The sequence below is a fragment of the Psammomys obesus genome, unplaced genomic scaffold (genome assembly GCF_907164565.1).
Source record: "Psammomys obesus unplaced genomic scaffold, mPsaObe1.curated_primary_1811, whole genome shotgun sequence".
NCBI classification, from domain to species: Eukaryota; Metazoa; Chordata; class Mammalia; order Rodentia; family Muridae; genus Psammomys; species Psammomys obesus.
The window spans coordinates 35,077,542-35,097,811 of record NW_026596046.1 but is presented as its reverse complement, the minus strand read 5'-3'; the positions used below and the strand labels follow the sequence as shown (position 1 = coordinate 35,097,811).

Here is a 20,270-nt window from a genome sequence, read left to right as displayed (position 1 = left end):
ACACTGTGCTTTCTTCATCTTATTCCCCCTGCCCATGAATCCTTGGCACAAGCAGTTCCCTCACTGATGACCTTGCCCTCTCCTGTGTCCTTCCTTCTTCCCTCCCCTCTCTTCTTTAGTCTCAACTGTAATGACAGGTTCACATCCTAACCTCCAGGAAGGCCTTTTCTAACCTTAGCCACATGGCCACCCCCTTCTTTGCTTCTGAAAGCACAGTCTGTAACAAAGGAGAACGGTCAATTATAACAATCCTTTTCCAAATTATTATTTTAGGCGTATGGGTGCTCTTTGTATGTCTGTCTGTGCACCACATGCATGCCAGGTGCTCGAGGAGGCTGGAAGAGGGCGTCAGAACTCCTAGAACTGGGTCACAGCTGTGAGCCAACATGTGAGTGCTATGAACTGAGCCTGCTCCTCTGGAAGAGCAGTGCTTTAACCACTGTGCCACCTCTACAGTCCTTCAATTATTTAGTTTCACAGATTTTCATATCTCCTTCAATAGTCTTCAGATTTCTCAATGGCATTTTTCTTCAGTGACCACAATACCTGCTTAGAACTTGCAGGAGTTGAACTTAGCAAAGGTTGAACACTGGCTGAGGGCCTGCTGGCTAAAAGTGATGTGCAGACATAGGGAGGGTGGAAAGGTGGCTCTAGGGGCAATGCCTTGACCACATAGGTGACTGATACTCGGAGGACCTGTCTACTGGCTGTTCTCTGAACTGGGGGTGGGGTGGTGGTAGAGGGCATGGCACAGCTGGTTGCTCCAATCAGCTCGTGAGATCTATAAGCTACAGCTCAGACTTCTCTGTAACCTTCCTGCTGCTGGAAGCACACTGTTCTACAAATGTCTGTCAAATCACATCACTGATTTCAATTGCCTTAATTCTGAGCGAGATAACGGGGGCTGTTGTGGTGCTCTGTTTTTTAGAATTTCTGTTTAAGCATGTAAGTATGGCTCTGACTCAAATTCATTACCCAACTTTTCACATAATTGTTTTTGCTTTTATGAAGGCAGAGATGATGTTACTTTCATAGTTCTTTTCCTATTAACTAGCATAGTGCCTGGGACAGAATAAATGCTCAGGACACATCTCCTGAATGGAAGATGTGCGCCCACATACACATGCCTTTGGTTTTCCTAGAGAGGTGGACTGAGCAGAGGCCCCAGCTGTCTCTGGACTGGAGAAGGGCTGGTGCTGCTCTCACTGCTCTCGGCTGATGCGGGGGGAAGGAGTGCCATTGCTGGGAGGGCTCAGCTGGACTTCAATACGGACGCTCTCCTGAGCCTGTCACCTCCTGTGGGCTCTGCAGGATCAATGTCCACTTTAAGGTGCTTTCTCCGGTTTATGAAAGTGTACAAGGTTCTTACATTTAGAAAAAGACTGGCACTGTCCTCTTCCCAGTCACCCTCAGCTGGTAATCAGGGGGATCAAGAGGCTGTACAGAACACGTTTAGAATGGCACCTGACAACATGAATCTGCTGCTCTTGCCCCGGAGTGCAGGGGACGGTGCCCACTGCCGTGTCCTTTCCGCTAGTTCCCTTAGCCCCCACTGCAAGGCCCTTCCTCAAGCTCACACTTCCCACCACCAACCCTCACCGCTGGCCATGACATGAAACTACAGCCTCTGCTTGCATGCCACCTCCCCACAGTGCCTCCCAGCTCCCATGAACCCTGTTTGCAGGCCACCCCCAGTCACTCCAGCTCTGTCCCAGGCACTTGTTCAACATGGAAATCTCTTTTTCTGAGAGTGTCTATGTGCTTCCCCATCTAGTAAAGACCCTGCCAGCTTGTGACCTGTGACAGAAATGTCAGTCACACTTCAAATTTCCACCTTCATCCCACCCTTCTATCCAACCCTGCCTCCCCTCTCCTCTTCCAACACTCTGCTTTAGGCCAGATGTTCTTCATCTTGTGTTGGTACGTTTCCTGAATGGTCTCCTCATGCTTGCTTTCTTCTTTATTGATGGTATTTTTCCTAGGCTGGCCTTGCACTCCTGACTGTTCTGCCCAGCCTCTGACTGCTGCCCTACCACAACCGCTAGCCTCTTTGATGCGCTGAGCAGCCTAAAGCAGCCCCGCTTCTTGCTCCCATGTCTCACTGAAGCACTTGGAGAAACTGCCTGTTTACCTGACTTTCACCAGATAATGGGAGCGATAAGTAAAGGCTAATTTTGATCTGTCTTTGGAACTCAGCGCAAGGTCTGCTAACACCTGTTTCTGGCAAGCATAGACGGTCCGAGCTGAAGCAGCCTAGGGCCTGGACACACGTGGCAGCACTTTCCCTAACAAGCTGCCGTAACCACACTGATGGCAGCAATGTCAGCAGCTCCACCCAGTGTGAGTCTGGGGAGCAACGTCACCTGTTGGGAAGGCCTGCTGGGAGGGCCTAGAACCCGGTCACAGGTCTTTCCAAATCTACAGCCCTCAGAGCTAGGATGGTGGCGTGCTCACTGTGTAGGACCTGAGTTTGGATCTCCAGCACCCATATAAAAAGTCAGGTACAAGCGCTGGTGCAGGTCTATAATCCCAGCACTCGGGGAGGCAGAGGCAGGTGCATCTCTGTGAGTTTGAGGCCAGCCTGGTTTACACAGTGAGTCCAAGACAGCCAAGGCTACACAGAGAAACCCTATCTTGGGGAAAAAAAAAAAAAAAAAAAAAGAAAAGAAAAAAAGAAAAGTCCAGGCACAGTGGCACCTGCTTGCAAGCTTCGAGCTGAGGAGGCAGAGACAGGAGGATCTCTGGAGCACAGCAGCAGCAGCAGCTAGTTTTGCTGAATCGGTGAGTTCCAGTTCACTAAGACACCCTGTCTCAAAAAATAAGTTGAACAACAAATGGAGGTTCTGGCCTTCACATGCATCAGCACATACATGCAGTGAACGTACACCATTATGTGCGACACATGAACACGCACATATGAATACACCACATGCACACAAACACTTGTACAAATGTTTCCACTCACCTCTCCTTTGGAAATGTGACAGTTCACTTTCATCTCTATTAATGACTTCTACTCTGCATGTGAGGGTGAGCATGGGGAAAAAAAGACATTGACCTGAGGAGCCTGTAGGTCGGTGGAGTAGGGATCATTTCCTTCATTCAATGAGAACAGGCTCAGAAAGGATAAAGCTGAATCCAGTACAAAGAGGTGGAGCCTGGAGGGCCAAAGGCAGGAGCCCTGCCCTCAAGGATGAGAAGCTCTCTATCAGTCAAGCAGCCTACTTCACTGGCCAGCGGCACTCAGCTGGGCATGTGCACACGTGAAAGCTGCAGATGGCGCTAGGTGGTTTACTTTCCTCACAACATGTCACTGTTTCAAAGGAGAGAGGTACCACAACTTCCCATTAGTAATGATGTTCTGGGAGCCTGGGCATGTCTGCCTTAATGATCCCAACCCCTGTATGAAATAATAAAATAAAATAAAATAAAATAAAAATAAAAATAAAATAAAATAAATAAAATAAAATAAAATAATAAAATAAAATAAAAATAAAAATAAAATAAAATAATAATAAAATTAAAATAAAATAAAAAAAAGACAGTTTCTCTGTGTAACCCTGGCTGTCCTGGAACTCTGTAGACCAGGCTGGCCTTGAACTCAGGGATCTGCCTGCCTCTGCCTCCTGAAAGTTGGAATCTAATTTCTTAGGAAGTTAAATCTTGGGGCCTGGAGAGATGCGTCCGTGGTTAGGAGCACTGGCTGCTCTTCTAGAAGACCTGGGCTCTGGTTCCAGAGCCTGCACGGTGGCTCACGCTGCCTGTAAACTCCAGCTCAGGAGACCCCAGCGCCCTCTATGGCCTCCATGGGTACTGCATGTGCATGCTGCACAAACATTCATGTGGACAAAACATTCACACACAAAAAATAGTAAAAAATGAAGCTTTAAAAAGTCATTGAGCCTGTTTCCTCACATTCAGAGTAGATGGCATCTATCTAAAGACATGCAGTGACAAATTCAAAGAAGAAGTTTTATCCTAGCATACAGAAAATATAAATCAATGGTAATGCTCTCTCTCTATATGACCCTCTTCCTTTTTGTGACATCAGGGATAGAACTCAAGGCAAGTGTTCTACCAAGGGACCAGAGCCCTAGCTCCAGCCTCCGCTTTTATTTCAACTGAGGTCCTCAGTCTTGCCTTCAGGTAGGGAATTGTGTGTAAATCGAAGAAGTCAGACAGGAAAGTTTATTATGATTGTATTAACACCCATGCCCTGTTCAATGTTTCTACCTGAGGGGGCTGGTGTCGATGGCTGATTTTCTTTCTTCTTTTCTTTTTGACAAGGTCTTGCTATGTAGCCTATACTATCAAGCCCCACCAGTGCTGGGATTACAGCCTGGACCACCAAGCCTGGCTTCAGTGGAAGACTTAAAACACTAGCCGTGCAGGTGGGCCTTGCGAAGGAAGGGCCCTCCCATGCCTCCCACCCTCCAGTTCCACAAGGGCCACTGGACACACGTACTCTGTTAGCCTAATACCAGCATCCAACATGCCCCGGGAAGGATGGCCTGAGAACCCACTTGTGGAAAACAACAAAGGATACAGGAGCTTCTGCCTTGTGGATACCTCTGATCCCGTTGGTACCTGCTTCTGCCTCTCAGCAGGGGAGTCTGTGGGTGGCTCCTTGTGGTTTTCCCTTTTGCTTTGGGAGGACAGGTGTAGAGGGAGCTTCTCAAAGCTCTCAGAAGAGTCACTGAGCTCACTGGAGAAAGCTTCACTCTCAGCCAGCATCTTCAGCATGGGTGTCTTGTCCCGATTCATCTGTGGTGAGCTCAGTCCAACAGAGTCATTACTCTCCTGGGCTCCTGAGAATGTTAGTCCTGGGACAAGCTGAGGTTTGGTTGAGGCAGGCTCTTCAATCTTGGTCGTATAGGCTCTACCCTCACAATCGACACTTTGTCCAGGGGAGCCCTGTCCAGATTGGGGGTTGACTGCCTTTTGAGGGCTACCTCGGACCTTTGGGTCATCTCTGGGAAAAGGTCCTGAAGGACAGGAGGGGCCTTCCCTTTGCACCTCATTGGGTCGAGGGCTGAGGACCTCACTCATGTCTGACATGAAGCTGGACCAGGGGCTAGTTTTGTCTGTCACTGTGGTGATTTCATTTAGGGTCCTGGGCTCAATAATGTCTTCTTCATAGTCTTCATCACTGTAGTCTGGGCCCACCTCAGTGTCATCACTGCTCTGCAGCCTTGTGCTGGGCATTGTATGCTCCAGCGATTCACAGAGCACCCGGAGTACCCCTCCTCCCTTTGAAGTCTCTTTGAGAACACGGGAAGGCGGGGAATTTGTGCTCGCCTTTATAGTTCCTGCCAATGGCTCCTCAGGAGTGGTGCTTCCTTCTCGCAAGACCTCGGTGTCCTGAGCATCTGGGAGGGTGATGGCCGCTCTGCTTCTACTCCTGGCTTGGTGAGGAGTCAGAGCTGCTTGTGAATCTCTGGTGATGGTCTGCAGATCTGCATAGCAACAGATATCACTCTTAATATAAGGCAGGGCTGCAGGCCACTCAGATTCCTGCTCTTGCCTCTCGCCTCACAAGGATCCTTGTGATGAGGCTTTAAACAAACCTCACAATAGTTAATTTACCCAGGAGTCAGGGAAACTGTGTTCACAGCAGCACAATTTCTAGTACTTTATTCTAATATTAGAGGGCTGCAATCTAATCTATCTGTAGTTGTGGAGAACCTGTGGAAGTGCTCATGCTCAGATCTCTCGGAAGCTGGGTCCTGACGGGCATGCTCATGCTTCCATTTACTTCAGTAAGCACCTATATTAAAACCAAAACGAGAATCCACTCATTTACCTATTCAATAACAGTTATTAAAACTATCTATTTTACTTGGAAAATAAAAGCAAGAAAATCTTATTAACGTACAACAAAAGGAAAGAATGGAGGCAGCAGGGCATTGGAAAGAGCACGTGCTTTGAGTCCAGTTTCTAGTTTGTGGTCACCAGCGAGCTGGAGACTGATTGAAATGGGCACACCCTGCATGGTGCGTGCGCAGGCACTTAAGGAAAAGGAACTAGCCACTCACGTTGTCTTTGAGTGAAATGAGGGTGGGTAAATTAAAAGACAAGTTGGCATAACGTTTTTCGGTTTTAGCTATTCTGCAAGCTCAGGAAGAGGGTCACTTTAGAAGTTTGGAACCAGCCTGGGCAGCAGAGCAAGATCTCATCTCAAAAAAACAACAGCAAAGCATAGAAAATGGCACACGTTTGGTTCTTTTGGAGAAAAAGGCAGAAACTAGTGGCATATTTGACTTGTAGGCTAGAGGAAGTTAGCTAAGAAGTGCTTGTTTAGTCTAGTCAGAACATTCAGGCCTCAGAGGTGAGTGAGCCTATGGTGGGTGTGCCTGGAGACAGCAGGCGCCAGGCACACTTACTTGCCTCTGGTCTTCTGGTCTTAATCACTGAGAACAGTTCTTTCTTTATAAACCAGTTTATCTTCCAATGCCCTTGCTTATCACATCTCCTCCAGGAAGCCTGCCCAGATGCACCAACTGGAAAGCTCCACTGTGTGGCCATGTTCCATGAGGAAGCACATGAGAACACAATACAGTGTAAAGTTGCTTCTGAGTGTCTCTGGGCAAGGCCCACATGCTTGGTTCACGTTGTCTCCAGGGGCCAGCAAAGGCTCACCACACAGATGCAGCATGAATGAACCTCACTGTGACTCACTCATACCCACTAGGTCTAGGGGCCTCTCCAGAGAAGTGTCCTGAGGCATGATGAACACAGGGTGGACTTCTGTAGAACTGTTTCTCTGATGTCATCAGCTCTCGTTAAAGCCGTCTTGTCTGTGTGAAAATCAGTTCTTGTTTCCTTGCTAAGACCTCCTTTTCTTCCTCCCCTTTCTTTCTCTATGAGGCACCGGGTGGAACCTACAGGCTTGCGCATATTTGGCCACTGGGATGTATCCTCAATTTTCTTTCTGGGTGAGCATCGGACTCCCCAATTTGATTTCAAAGCCAGCTCTAATCCTTCCTTTCTCTTTTATTATATCCCTATAAGGGAATTCCCCTATTTGTAACCACTTGCATCCTGATAAAGCCCTCTCTCTCCCCCCCAACATTTTTATTGATTACTTGGGCATTTCACATCATTCACTCCAATCACACTCACTTCCCAGTCACCCCAGGCCCAACCTCCTACCTTTGTGACTACAACCTCTCCCCCCAAACATACACATACACACATCTAATTTGTATTGCCCATATACTCACTGGAGCATGGTCAAACTCCCAGTGGCCTTCCCCACCAGCCTCCACCAAAAGCCATCAGCTGGGGAGAGCTATGCTCCAAGCATCCCTGTCAGTTTTTAAGTTCTCTTGGATGAAAGCCTCTTTTGTTTCATCTTAATGCTTTCTTTCTTGGGAGACGTTTCTTTGGCTGACTACTGAATATAAGTTCATGATGGCACAGACAACTTTCTGGTCTGGCTGAGATGGTGATGAATATGTAGTGGAGAGTGGAAGCCTACTCAGGGTAGATGGAAGAGTGACTTTCAGGCCATGCAAACTTTAACCCTCCGGTACCTCCCAACACCAATGTGGAGGCAAAGTGAGACTTGTTTTCCATCCAGAGTCTTCTACAGTGCTTCTGAAGTGTGCAGACTTTGTTCTGGATATGTGGGCACTGTGAATCTGAGGTCAGCCTAAGATACTGCCTTAAAGCCAGCTAACCAACCAACCAACCAACAAACCCAACCAAAAAACCCGTGCACATGTCTGGACTCTGGGATTAGAATTTTAAACCTGTTTGCAGCCAAGTTTTTCCTTAAAGATAGTGGTGCAAACAAGTTCTAGAACAGGAACCATCATCTAATCCATGCTTAGGGGAAGGAAAGCGCAAGAAAGATCATGCCCAGTGTCAACAGCAAGTCACTGCTAGAAACCAGGAACCTGGCCTCCTGCCCTTCAGCCCAGCACTCTTTCCATTGCCCCACTCTGTTGTACACACCACTGTCCTTTCCTTTAAAAGGAAGATGGCAAAGAAAGAAAAAAGGTGTGAAAATTATCATTTGTATTTGTCATGGAGGCCCAGCTGAGGGTAGACAGTCAGGTGGCCTCTGACCTGTCATCTAGTGACCAAAGCTGACTAGCAAAAACAACTCTGAGCCATACCTGAAATTAAGGAGCTGACTTGCAACACCAGGTTACTGGATTTCTCCAGGATGCACTGGCTCTCGGGGTCTTGGCTGCTAGTTCCTGGCTCCACAGAGTCGCTCTGGCTCTCCTGGCTCTGCGAGATAGCAGAACTGTGGGAGCTGAAGGGTAGGAAAGGCTTGCTGAGCTTCTGGTTGAAGTACTTCTGGATCTCATCTAGCTCATTCAGATTCTTCCTGGGGAAGTGGGTGGGGTGACAAAGAGGTTATTCATAGGATCTTCACATGAATCTTAAGGTAGGACTCTTATACTCTTCACTTGGCTTAGTGCTATATAGAACCTACTATCCTCTTCAACCAATCAGTTACCCTTCACCCTCCTGTTGCCAGAGTCAAGTATGTCCTCTCTGTCTGACTTGTTCCTCTTCTGATACCTAGCAAAAATGCAACCTTCTCATAAGGAACCATTCTTTTTGTTAGGCTGTTTTGTGCTTTTGAGATAAGGTCTTAGTATGTAGCCCAGGCTGGCCTGGGACTTGCTATGGTCTTGTGCCAGCTGAGATGACAATCAAGAGTCATCCCAGCTGGCAAACATGCCATCACTCTCAGCCATCCTGGCAGGTCTCACCTCTTACTCCATGACTCTCAGGCGTTCCTGAACTTCATCTAACCAGCCTTCCCTGATCCTCCAGACTGGCTCCAGGACTCCATCTCAGTTTGTCCTGTGTTTCTCAATCACGCATATATTGTTTCATATCTACTGCCCTCATGCCCTCACTGATTAATTTCTGTTTAAGATTTATTTACTTGTTATGTATACAATGTTGTCTGCATGTACTACTGCAGGCAAGAAGAGGGTACTGGATCTCATTATAGATGGTTTGAGCAACCATGTGGATGCTGGGAATTGAACTCAGGACCTCTGGAAGAGCAGCCAGTGCTCTTAACCTCTGAGCCATCTTTCCAGCTCCAGTGATTAATTGCTAACATCTACCATACCCACCCAGCATAGTTCTTGGCACAAAAAATGACTACCAAATGAGTAAGTTAATCTGAATGAGTCATTTAAAAAATATCCCGTTTTCATTCTCATCACTCTCCAATAAGGGATCACACCAACCTTCATTTGTGCAGGATTTTGTTTATTCAACAACACTTAAGTCAGCAATTATTACTTTACAAATAAAGAGTTCTGAGTTCTTAGAATTAAAGAATTCAGAGAATTTAAGTGATTTTCTAGGATAAGAAGTAGTATACGGCTATGCAGATTCTGGGATTCCAAGTCTTAGGCTAGAGCCCTAGATGGACTCTTCCCAACCTGGTCCACTTCTTCTCGCACTTCTTCAGATTGTGAAACCTGAGATTAAGCTGCTCTCCACTGTCTCCTCTTTTCATCCATCCTGTAAGGTTGCTGCTCATGGTTTTTACTTCCAAAGTCTATTGTCTGAAAGCACTGGGCCACCTGTCTCCTAAATTCCTTCATGCTTAGCTTTAGTACACAATGCCTTCAGCCATTCTTTCTATCTATCTATCTATCTATCTATCTATCTATCTATCTATCTATCTGGTATTTCATTCATTTTCTCTAGTTAGGCCATGCGTTATCTGGGATCAGATACTTGAGGAAACACGTCCACTGCCTTGAATATGCCTGGAAGATTCCCATAATCTAGACTGAGTCAAATCCAAATGAAGGGAGGATGAAGCTCATCCTTGTTCTATCCATCAGTCCATCAGTGGTGGAAGTGTCCACCAAATCATTTAGGTGTCCATATACTGAACAGATGACCGCCTGCAGCAGAAAAGCGCAGGTGAAAGTACACTTGGCACAGCTTTAGAAAATCTGCAAACCTAGTAGTTCTACAGAGGTTCTGGCACAGCATCAGGGCACATACACTTGCTGACACCATGTTGTACTTTCTCACTTGTGACACAGATCTATCAATACATGGGCTACATGGCTAGACTCTTCAAGGCCCTTCACGAGCTAAGTTGATCTTCCCTGCTCCCTGCACTTAGATTTTAATTGCATGTGTGTGTGTGGACTGAGGGCAATTCTAGGGAGCTGTTTCTCTCTTGGCTGTGTGATATCCTGGGATTGAACTCAGGATGTGAGGCCTATGTGCCAATGCCATCTTGCTGGTTTACTTCTTGTATCTTTAAGCTCAACTTGTTTTGAGCTGTACAATCTGTAGTTCCCCAATCTTGATATACTCTATACCTTTGGGGTTTGGAGGTAGTCTTTCTGCACAGAATAGCCTTCACTTCACTTCTGTTGTTTTAACTCTTTCCATGCCTACCCTTCTGGGCTACTCAGTCATCTGTCTGCTCTTGGACAGGAAACCACAGCCGCCACTACCCTGTACTGTAGTTATCTGACCATGGCTATCTCCTGCACTGGGGCTGTCAGGGCTAGAGGCCAAACTTACTTAACTCTGAAATCAAGTTATTTCCACGGTACCCAATTTCTTCCTTAATACTCTTAGGCTGATCTTGCTGATCTACAATGTTTCAGCTCTCACAGGAATTCTTTGCTAACTAGACCAACAAAATGACGAGAAAGTGTGGACAGCATAGATATTGGAGTAAGGACGTGGTTGTGAAGATAAAAGCCATGGACAGGGAGAAGCTTTGTAGATGTGAGGGCGGCTATCAGTACGTTCTGCTGAAGAAGCTAAGGTTCTTGGAGCTACCAGAGTCTTTGGAAAAGACTACAGGTTTCTAACCGACAGATTCACCTGTGAGAAAGGTGCAGCTTCGCAGTAACATGCACAAGACTGCTCCACGTACCCTTCCAGAGAAGAGGCTCTGCTCATTCACCCATGCCACACACAACGGTTCCTTGTGCCCTTTCTCACTGCAGGGCCTCACCTGAGAGACGTGAGAATGGAGGTGTGGGAGGAGGAAGGCACTGCAGTCAGTTTTTCATCACTTGCCGAGACTGCTTCCCCGTGTTGCAGGGATTCATGAAATCGGCGGATGTTCTGCACGTGCTCTTCGTGGCGGGCCGCCTGGCTTCTTATGGCACCACTTCTGTCAGGGGAAATTGGGAGTGAAGTCAATTCTTAACCAAGGAGAGAACTCTTACTGTGACAACTGAGTCACTCATAGAAATCACCTTGTAGACCTGTGCCCCCATGCAACCTGTTCTGGCTTGCTCAGTTCCTGCTTGGATCATACAGGTTTCCTGGATAAACTTGCTTTCAGTCTTACCGTCCCAACTTCTACCTACGGTCCACATAGAGCCTAAGTGATTTTTCTAAACACAGATCTGTAACAACAGTATAGAAAGAGCTTTCGTTATGATGGCAAGTGGCACTAGGATTTAATAGGGATTAACCTATTCACTATTACCATTTCTTTCTAGTACTGCCTCTTTTAATCTATGGAACAATTCTTTAATTCTTGAGCATGGCACTCAAGAATGTGATTGCAACAATCTTCTTTCTCTTTTAATAAGGCATCCTTATTGAGATGTAATTCATACAGCATTCAGTTAACCCAATTAAAATACACAATCCAGTGATTTTAGTATATTCAGGATTATCTACTTCTTTTCAAAAATCAGTTTTAGAACATCTTACTACCCCTAAAAACAAACTCTATACCCATTAACGATCATTTCCATTTCTTTTTGAAACCCCCGAGCTGAGGAACTACCTATTTATCCTGTCTTTATTATCTGCCTATTTATATTTTATATACATGGAATCACACAATATACTTTTAAGTCTCTGTCATACTATATATCAATTTGTTCTTTCTCTTGCCTTCTTTTTCTTTCTCCCTTCCTTTCTTTTTTGAGACAGGTTTTTTCTGTGTAGCCTTGGCTGTCCTGGACTCACTTTGTAGACCAGGCTGGCCTAGAACTCACTAAGATCCACCTGCCTCTGCTTCTCTGAGTGCTGGGACAGCAGGCGTGTGCCACCATTCCCAGCTTTTTCATTTCATTTTTTAAAATTTTCATTTATATTCCGACAATTAAAAAGTATTGTTTACTTACTTATTTTTGAGTGTGCACCTGTGTGTGTTTGTGTGGGTGTGGAGCCCTTACAGCTGGAGTCACAGGTAGCTGTGAGCCGCCTGCTGTGGCTGCTGGGAACGGAGCTCTGAAGAGCAGCAGACACTTTGACTGCTAACACATTTCTCCAGCCCCTGTACTTAAACTTTTAAAGGACTGCCAAACAGTTCTGGAAAGGAGCTGGCAACCATAATCTCTCCACAGTCTTCCTAAGACGTGTGACACTACCCTTTTCTTTCTTTCTTCCGGTTACTGCAGTGGGTGTCAAGCCGCATCTCATTTTGGTTTTGATTTGCATTTTTCATCTGCTCCGTGGCCACTTGCATATACATACACAAGATACACATACATCTTTGGAAAACTGTCTATCCAGTTACTTTGTTTTGAAACTGTGTTATTTAAGCCCCTCTGCCAGAGCTGGGCAATCAAACCCAGAGACAAGTGCTTCTAACAGAAGCTATCAGATGGGATCTTTGCTTCATACTATTGTCAGAGTTCTCTTTATAGTTTAGTTACAAGTCACTAGGAGATCTAGGTTTTGACCGTAATCGTCTACGGGCTTTCCTTTTAATTTCTATTTTTAGATTTTCTTCAAAAATTATTTTTATTATGTGTGTGTGTATGTGTATATACAAAAGTATACATGTGTGTGATTCCCGTAGAAGCCAAAGGATGATGACACTATATCCCTTGGACCTGGAGTTACAAGTGGCCGTGAGCCCAATATGTGGGTGCTGGGAATTGAACTTGGGCCCTCAAGAACTGCTTTTAAACTGCCGAGCCATCTTTCCAGCCTCCACCCCCCTTTTATTTCCTGTGATATCACTTACGACATTCAAGTTTTTACTTCTGATGAATCATTTTTCTTTTGTTGCTTGTGCTTTTGTTGTTTGATATGTAGGGAATCAACAATTCAGAAAAATTTACTCTGATTATGTTTTCTTTGAAGAGTTTCTTATTTTGCTAACTCCCATTTGGAGCTGTTTTGTGTATGGTACTAGGAGGAGCTTGAATTCAGCCTGCACTGGGATATGAAGCTGTTGCAGTACTGTTTAGAAGCCTGTTCTGTCCTCAATGAACTGTCTTGGTGCAACTGTCAAAATTCAGTTTGACATACCTCACCTTCGGATTATTATTTTTATTTCACTGATCTGTATTTCTAGCCTGTGCTACATTTTGCTTACTGTGGTTTGTGGAATTGGGAAATTTGTTCTTTGAAAACATTATTTGGTCTATTTTGCATTATGTGAATTTGCACAGGAATGTAGAATGAACGAATGGCTAGATCAGAATAAGGACATGCTATAGAGCCTTTCTGAAGTAACTGGGACATTTTTATGTGTATCAAAAGCAAGTCACTAAATTCTACGCTTTAGAATTACTAAATACTACGCACTTAGAAATAAGCCATGAGGGAGAAGGGCTGGGAAGAAGCTCCTCAGCTCTGTTTCATTGATTGACTATGGTCAAAGCAATGCTTGGAGGCTACAACATTGGACATAGAAATTGAGATACAGAGCTTCTAGACAGAGGATTAGCTTCACATGGTGACCAAGCACTATACAGATCTTAGAGGGGTAGGCAGTGTGGAAGTGTCTGTCTCAGAATATGAGTCTACTTAACAATGGCCACTGCAGGAGCAGCTGCCTCAAGGGAGGATTCTTCTGTTTTAGACAGGGTCTCACTGTGCTGCCTGCCTATCCTGGAGCTCCCTATGTAGACTAGGCTGGCTTGGACTCACAAAGATCTACTGATAGATGTTGGTTGCAGATGCCACAGTAGAGAAAGAAGCTCACCAAGATGCTAAGCATTTCCCGAAGGAGCAGAGGGGTTCAGTCTCTTCGTGAAAGACTGGCACTTGGCTAGCTCAGTTGGTAGATGATGAGATTCTTAATCTCAGGGTCGTGGGTTCATGACTCATATTGGGAGCCATATATGATTGATGTTGTCACAGCCACAGTAGAGAGAAGCTCACCAAGATGGTGAGGAAGCTGAGGGGTTCAGTCTCTTTGTGAAAGATTGACACCCAGCTAGTTCACTCCAGTTATTTTATTCAAACATTATTCAAGGTTAATTGGGGGCTAGGAAAGGTTCCAACTACTAAAGTAATCTTGCCCTTGCTGACCTCAAGAGCAGACAACTGTACGAATCTCAGTCCTCTTTGACCATGGCTAGTGCAGCAAACTTTCACATAGCACTAAGTACAGATTCTCTAAAGAGACATTTCTTCAACGTTCAAGTCTCAAAACAGTTTCTCAGCCTCTAGTGATTAATGCAAACACAGCAAAGGCCCTGCTGAAACATTTCACCCAAAGCCAGACACAAATGCTTTACTATACATTTCACCACAGAGATCTGCCTCTGCCTCTTGTGTGCTGAGATTAAAAGCATGCTGCCTGTAAGAGGACTTTTTTTTTTTTTTTTTTTTTTTTTTGTCTCTTTGCTGAGGTGTGAGAAAGATGTGGGAAAAACTCTGGCAGAGGGCTCCAAGGCCTTGATGGGAGTGAGGCAGAAAGAACAATCTCAACTTGGCCCTGCTCTCTAAACAGGATGGGCAGACTCTCGCTCGGAAGTGTACACATACTGCTCATGCCTAACTTAGGGAACAGAATGAGCCAAGTGTGTGTGTAGCTTTGGATTTCTTCAATTTATTTTTATTTTTCAGACAGGTTCTCACCTTGCCTAAGTTGCCTCTGAACTCACAGTGTAGGAGGATGGCCGTGAACTTCTGATCCTCCTGCCTCCATATTCCAAGTGCTAGGACCACAGCTCTGCACCACGATGGCTGGTTACGTGGTGCTAAGGACTGGACTCAGACCCTGCACATGCGCTCTACCAACTGAACCAAGTGTTCTAAATAAAACCTGACACATAACTTTTTTTCTCTGTGGTGTGTGTGTAAATGATGGAATTTTCATAAAATGTTAAAGGTATCTAAGGATCAGGGTGTCCCTTCTTTCAACAGCAGTGAATACACTCTAGTGTATATCTTCCAAAGCTGTTTAGAGATGTTGAAAATTAGTGTTTCTGTGCATTAATTCTTCCCCGTCTCCCAGTCCACCTCATTTCTTCCCATCAACAATTACCTTGCAGGAGAGGAGAAATCAACCTCCCTTGGAGAAGTGTGAGCAAGCTGGTCTTGGATGTGCCTTGCAGTGGGCCCAGGGAGCGCATCACATATAGTAGAGGCAGGAAAGGGAAAGGGGTTGAAGAATGGTACCTGGAGCAGCAATGAGAAAAGCGGTGCACTGGTTACTGCTACTCCCTTTGGAGCAAAGCTGTACATAATTGAAGATTTGCTTGGTATAGTTTACTGTGTCCAACTGTTACAAACATCACACACTGCCTCATTTAAACTTAATGACCCTATGAAGTAGGTACTGTTATCATTATTATTCTTTTACAGGCCATGCCCTCAGACTGCCTTTTAGTTGCTTTTCTCAGATTTGTTATTATTCATTCAGACACTGGGCTAGACATGATTTCATATTTATACATAAGGATAACTGGGCAGTTATTCCATACCCCCTGAAACAGGATTTCTCTGTGTAACATCCCTGGCTGTCCTGGAACTCACACTGTAGACCAGGCTGTCCTTCAACTCAGAGATCTGCCTGCCTCTGCTGGGATTAAAGGCTTGCAATACCGCACCGGCAGGCTCTGGCATTCTTCTCTAGTGATTACCAGAACTGAGCTGAAGGCTTCTTACAAAGGGACCACTGAACTCTTGGGTCACCACCTTATGTGCTCACTGGTTCAATACTGATCCCATGCTGTGCCATGCAAATGTGAGAGATGGATAAGATCTATTATAGCAATAGAGTTCCCCTCTCTGGATAGAAAACTCCCCGTTCCTTTATCCCCACCCCAAGGCAGGAGGTTGCTGTGTATATGAAATGTGGGCTGTAAGCTGGAAGAAGCAGCATGAAGACCCTTTGTGCAGTAGAGCCTTTAATTAGGCATGGCCAAGGAAACTTACCAGGGATCCTGGAGTCTCCATCCCTCGTCTTGCTTGTCTTTCTTCTTTTAAGTACATCAGACTCTCCAAAGGGGAAATAGCAACTTTTATTTGCCCTTGGCACTCTCCACTGAAGTCTGTAATATTGTACCAGCCACAGATAAACTGAAAGCCAGACAGTAGTGGGGAGAGATCCACCGAGGCAAAGCCAATCACCCTCTCCTCATCTGTGGGAAGAGAAGACAAGAGCTGGGTAGTGTGGCCGGTGTGCCCACCTGTGAGGTTAGAAGCTACACACAAAGAAGCTGCTGCAAATGACTAGAACCACGGAACAAGACTGGCAATGACGTTGAAAGGCTGGGAGCCAGAGTCTGTAGTGAAGTCCTTTTCTGTGCTGTGGTTATCCCCAAACCCATTTTCTTTTTTGAGACAAGGTTTCATGTATCCCAGGCTGGTCTTGAACTTGCTATGTAATCAGGGCTGACCTTGAACTTACGATCTTTCTGCTTCCATCTTTTGAGTGCTAGGGACAGAGGCATCTGCTGGAATACAGCTGTGTCACCATGCTGTTTTTATGTGCACTGGGAATGGAAACCAGGACACATGCTCAGCAAGCATTCTACAAACTGAGTCATATCTCGGCCTCCATTGTGGGGCATCAGAGAAGCGGTGGCACAGCTGTGCCTTGTATTCATAATATAAACAACTAGAGAAAATTCTTCCAAGCCTATATACTACTTTCATAGACTTCATGCCTCTTTGAATTTTCTCAGGAGTCTCTGTGTGTGTGTGCGTGCGTGCATGCATACACGCATAGATATGAAGGGTATTCTTGAAATTATGCAATTTCAAGAATGTTCATTTTCTTATTTATAGTTACCTGTATTTTCCAAATTTTCTAAGCTGTAGTTATTTAAGAAAGACACAGGGTATATACTCACTTATAAGTGGATATCAGATATATAATATAGGATAATCATTCTAAAATCTGTACATCTAAAGATATGTCCATGTGCTGAGAGACAGGTAGATGAATCTTAGCTGTCTGGTTCAGGCATTTCCCTTACCTCCATTTATAACACGGGCTTACAGGCATCACTAAGGGTCCCAACTGCATTTTACTCTCCGTACCCACGAGCCCTAGTACAATGGCAGCATAATGAAAGCGGCCCCAGTTACTGAGCAGCATTCATATACCACGTAGTTTACAGATACTATTTCTAATCTTCACACAACCCCCAATGGGAAGTATTATACCCTAACTGTACAAGATGAGGAGGAGGTACAATGGTACTTCAGGGCCCTCAGCTGGCAAATGGCAGAGTGAAGAGGGGAACCCAGAGTTTATTCTTTTTCTCTTTCCATTGAACCCATAGTAGCTAAGTAAACATAGGAAGGACTGTGGTATCAGCACTCTCTCTTAGGGAAGCTTTTAACTCAAGGAGGGATAAGCTGTCAGACTCTGGCCTCTATACCTCTAGTCTTGCTTGGAAAGACAGAACTGACGGAAGGTACATCATACATAGTGGAGGGAAATGACTTATATGTGTCCTCCACATTATAGCTAAAAACAGATACAACTGCAAAGGCTCAAATGTAAGTATATTCCTGTATTAAGCAGGTAGTAAAAAAAAAAAAAAAAAATTCCTAAGTATTTAAAATTACAATAGGGGTCTGAAGAGATGGCTCAGTGGTTAAGAACACTAAATGCTCTTTCAGATGACCAGAGTTCAAATCCCAGTACCCATGTGGCAGTTCACAACTGTCTGAAACTCCAAGATCTGACACCCTCACACAGATATACATGCAGGCGAAACACCAATGCACATAACAAAAAAAGTACATTAAAACTCCACAAGAGAATAACAAAGTGTTCTGTATGATTCTCCTCTACCAGGCACCTGTGTTCCCAGGGCTGTGCTTAGCTGGAGAGCACAGACTAGAGCTCATACCTCCTTTATGCCACACTTTAAAGACCAGGGTCTGATGAGGGTCCAGAATCAGCTCTTTTGATAACCTGTCAGGAAAAAACACCAACCACTGTGAGTCAACTATAGGAACCTTCTACAGTATGGAACTTAGATCTGCGACAACACCCTATTAGATTAAAGATATTTTCATTAGACATTCTCAAGCAGAAACCCAAGAAATGTTACAAGCAAAAAAAAAAAAAGGAGATGGATGCCTTAGAATCCAGAGTAGATTCTTTTAGTGGGTGTGAGCACATTTGATTGATTGATTGGATATGCAATTTGGCTAAAACAAAAACCTTGAAGCTGATGAAAGGCAAACATCTATTACACTTAAAAAGCTTGTTTAATAAACCTGAGTATGGATGATAATTTCCTTTTGTCAAATGACATGGAAAGGAAAATAAAACCTTATTCAAAAATTATACCCCCAAGTGTTTGTGTGTGTGTGTATGAGTTTTCGATAGTCTTATTATGTATCCCTGACTGGCCTAAAACTTGCTCTGTAGACCAGGTTTGGCCTCAAATGCCAGCCTGCCTCTGCTTCCTGAGTTCTGGGATTAAAGGCTTATTATTTCATAAGGTCTGGCACCTTTATATTTTAAAAGACAGTATTCATGCGTGTACTTTATATAATCATATCAACCTTCTGGGCTTTACGTCTATGTTATTAAAATTGGTTAAGCAATTTTCAAAAAAACCTCATCTAATTTAGATTTTTAAAAAGATTAAAAAAAAAACCCAACAACATTGCAATAAATCTTTTAGCTACCAGCTGCTATGAATTCATAAACATTAGGACTAAACACTGCATAAAGATGCACTTTGCAGTTCTGCTCAAACATTATCTATTATATTTCTGGCTTTGAGTTTGTCTCTTGGGACAAAGAGCTGATTCTAAACATCAGAAAACACAAACCTCGACTGCTGTAGAAAATTCCAGATGGGCGAGTCCGTGTTTTCAACCACATGGGTATACACAGGAGATGGCTCAGTAGCTGTCACAAAGGATACACAGCAGCTGGGCAGGGATACTTTCCGCTCTGTCAAGGGGCTCCCTGAAAAACACACAGTGGGGTGACTGCATTTTAGGGAAACTCTTAAATTATCTACTTTTTATCTGAAGAAATTTATGTGACTTGGGTGGGCAGGTACAGAAATTTAAAACAGGCACAGAAATCAACATTTACTCACAGAAAATTATAAAAAAATTTCATTTAAAATAACTATTTAAAATACACATAAATTTATTGTTCATAAAAGATATAAGCAATCTATATACCAGATGAATGTGCTTGTTAAATTTTTACATAAAGAATTAAATCTTGGTTGAATATCTGATATTGCAGGATAAGGTTGATCCATAGTCCGATTTTGTAATAGTCAATGCTGAGAATGCCACTCTGCATAGAGCAACGATATAAAATGGCAGAAGCAAGTTTAGGCCCATTTCAGAAAAGTGTTGGAAATTCCATCCATCCATCCATCCATCCATCCATCCATCCATCCATCCATCCATCATCTATCTATCAGATTTATTCAGCAATTAAGAAAAAAAGCCCTCCAAGCAGCCTTGCGGGGGGGGGGGGGATGGATGGAGAACAATGCAGCCAGTCCTGATGAGATCTGATAGGCTAGGGTCAGATGGAAGGGGAGGAGGACCTCCCCTACCAGTGGACTTGGGGAGGGGCATGGGAGGAGATGAGGGAGGGAGGGTGAGATGGGGAAGGAATGAAGGAGGGGGCTACAGCTAGGATACAAAGTGAATAAACTGTAATTAATAAAAAAATTAGTTAAAAAAAGAAAAAAAGCCAAACATTCTACTACAATCTAGAGATAAAAATAGTTTGATACATGCTGAAGAATGGTGATGAAAACATATTAAAAGTCTTTATTTTTCACAATTAAACTGCTGGGTGTTTTAGCTCATGACTTTAAATCTCAGCCTTGGGAGACAGAGAGACATTTTATTATGGGAAGTGATTTGAGATTATGGGAAGTGATATGGGTTTCTTTGAGTTCAAGGCCATCCAGGGCTACATAGTGAAACCCTATCTCAAAATAACAAAGTAGAAAACTTTGTTTAAACACTGTAACTCCTAACATATACTAGTCTAAAATCAGCTGCCGGTGTCTCAGGCTGTGACTGTCGGCCTTGAGTGACTGCATATACAACGTACAATACGCATGCTCCGAATTCAGTACCAAGGCTGCCAT

General features: G+C 44.3%; 1 protein-coding gene across 1 annotated transcript in view; it reads right to left on the bottom strand.

Annotated features, from left to right (window-relative positions):
* Window positions 1-20,270, bottom strand: part of C2cd3 (C2 domain containing 3 centriole elongation regulator) — a 93,656-nt gene that overhangs the window by 12,076 nt on the left and 61,310 nt on the right. The window contains exons 25-31 of the mRNA XM_055623307.1: window positions 18,973-19,111; window positions 18,036-18,100; window positions 16,105-16,310; window positions 15,212-15,345; window positions 10,976-11,137; window positions 8,124-8,341; window positions 4,547-5,456 (exon numbers count right to left, since the gene is read on the bottom strand). Of these exons, the coding sequence (XP_055479282.1) occupies window positions 4,547-5,456; window positions 8,124-8,341; window positions 10,976-11,137; window positions 15,212-15,345; window positions 16,105-16,310; window positions 18,036-18,100; window positions 18,973-19,111 (1,834 nt within the window). The remainder of the gene's footprint in view (window positions 1-4,546; window positions 5,457-8,123; window positions 8,342-10,975; window positions 11,138-15,211; window positions 15,346-16,104; window positions 16,311-18,035; window positions 18,101-18,972; window positions 19,112-20,270) is intronic.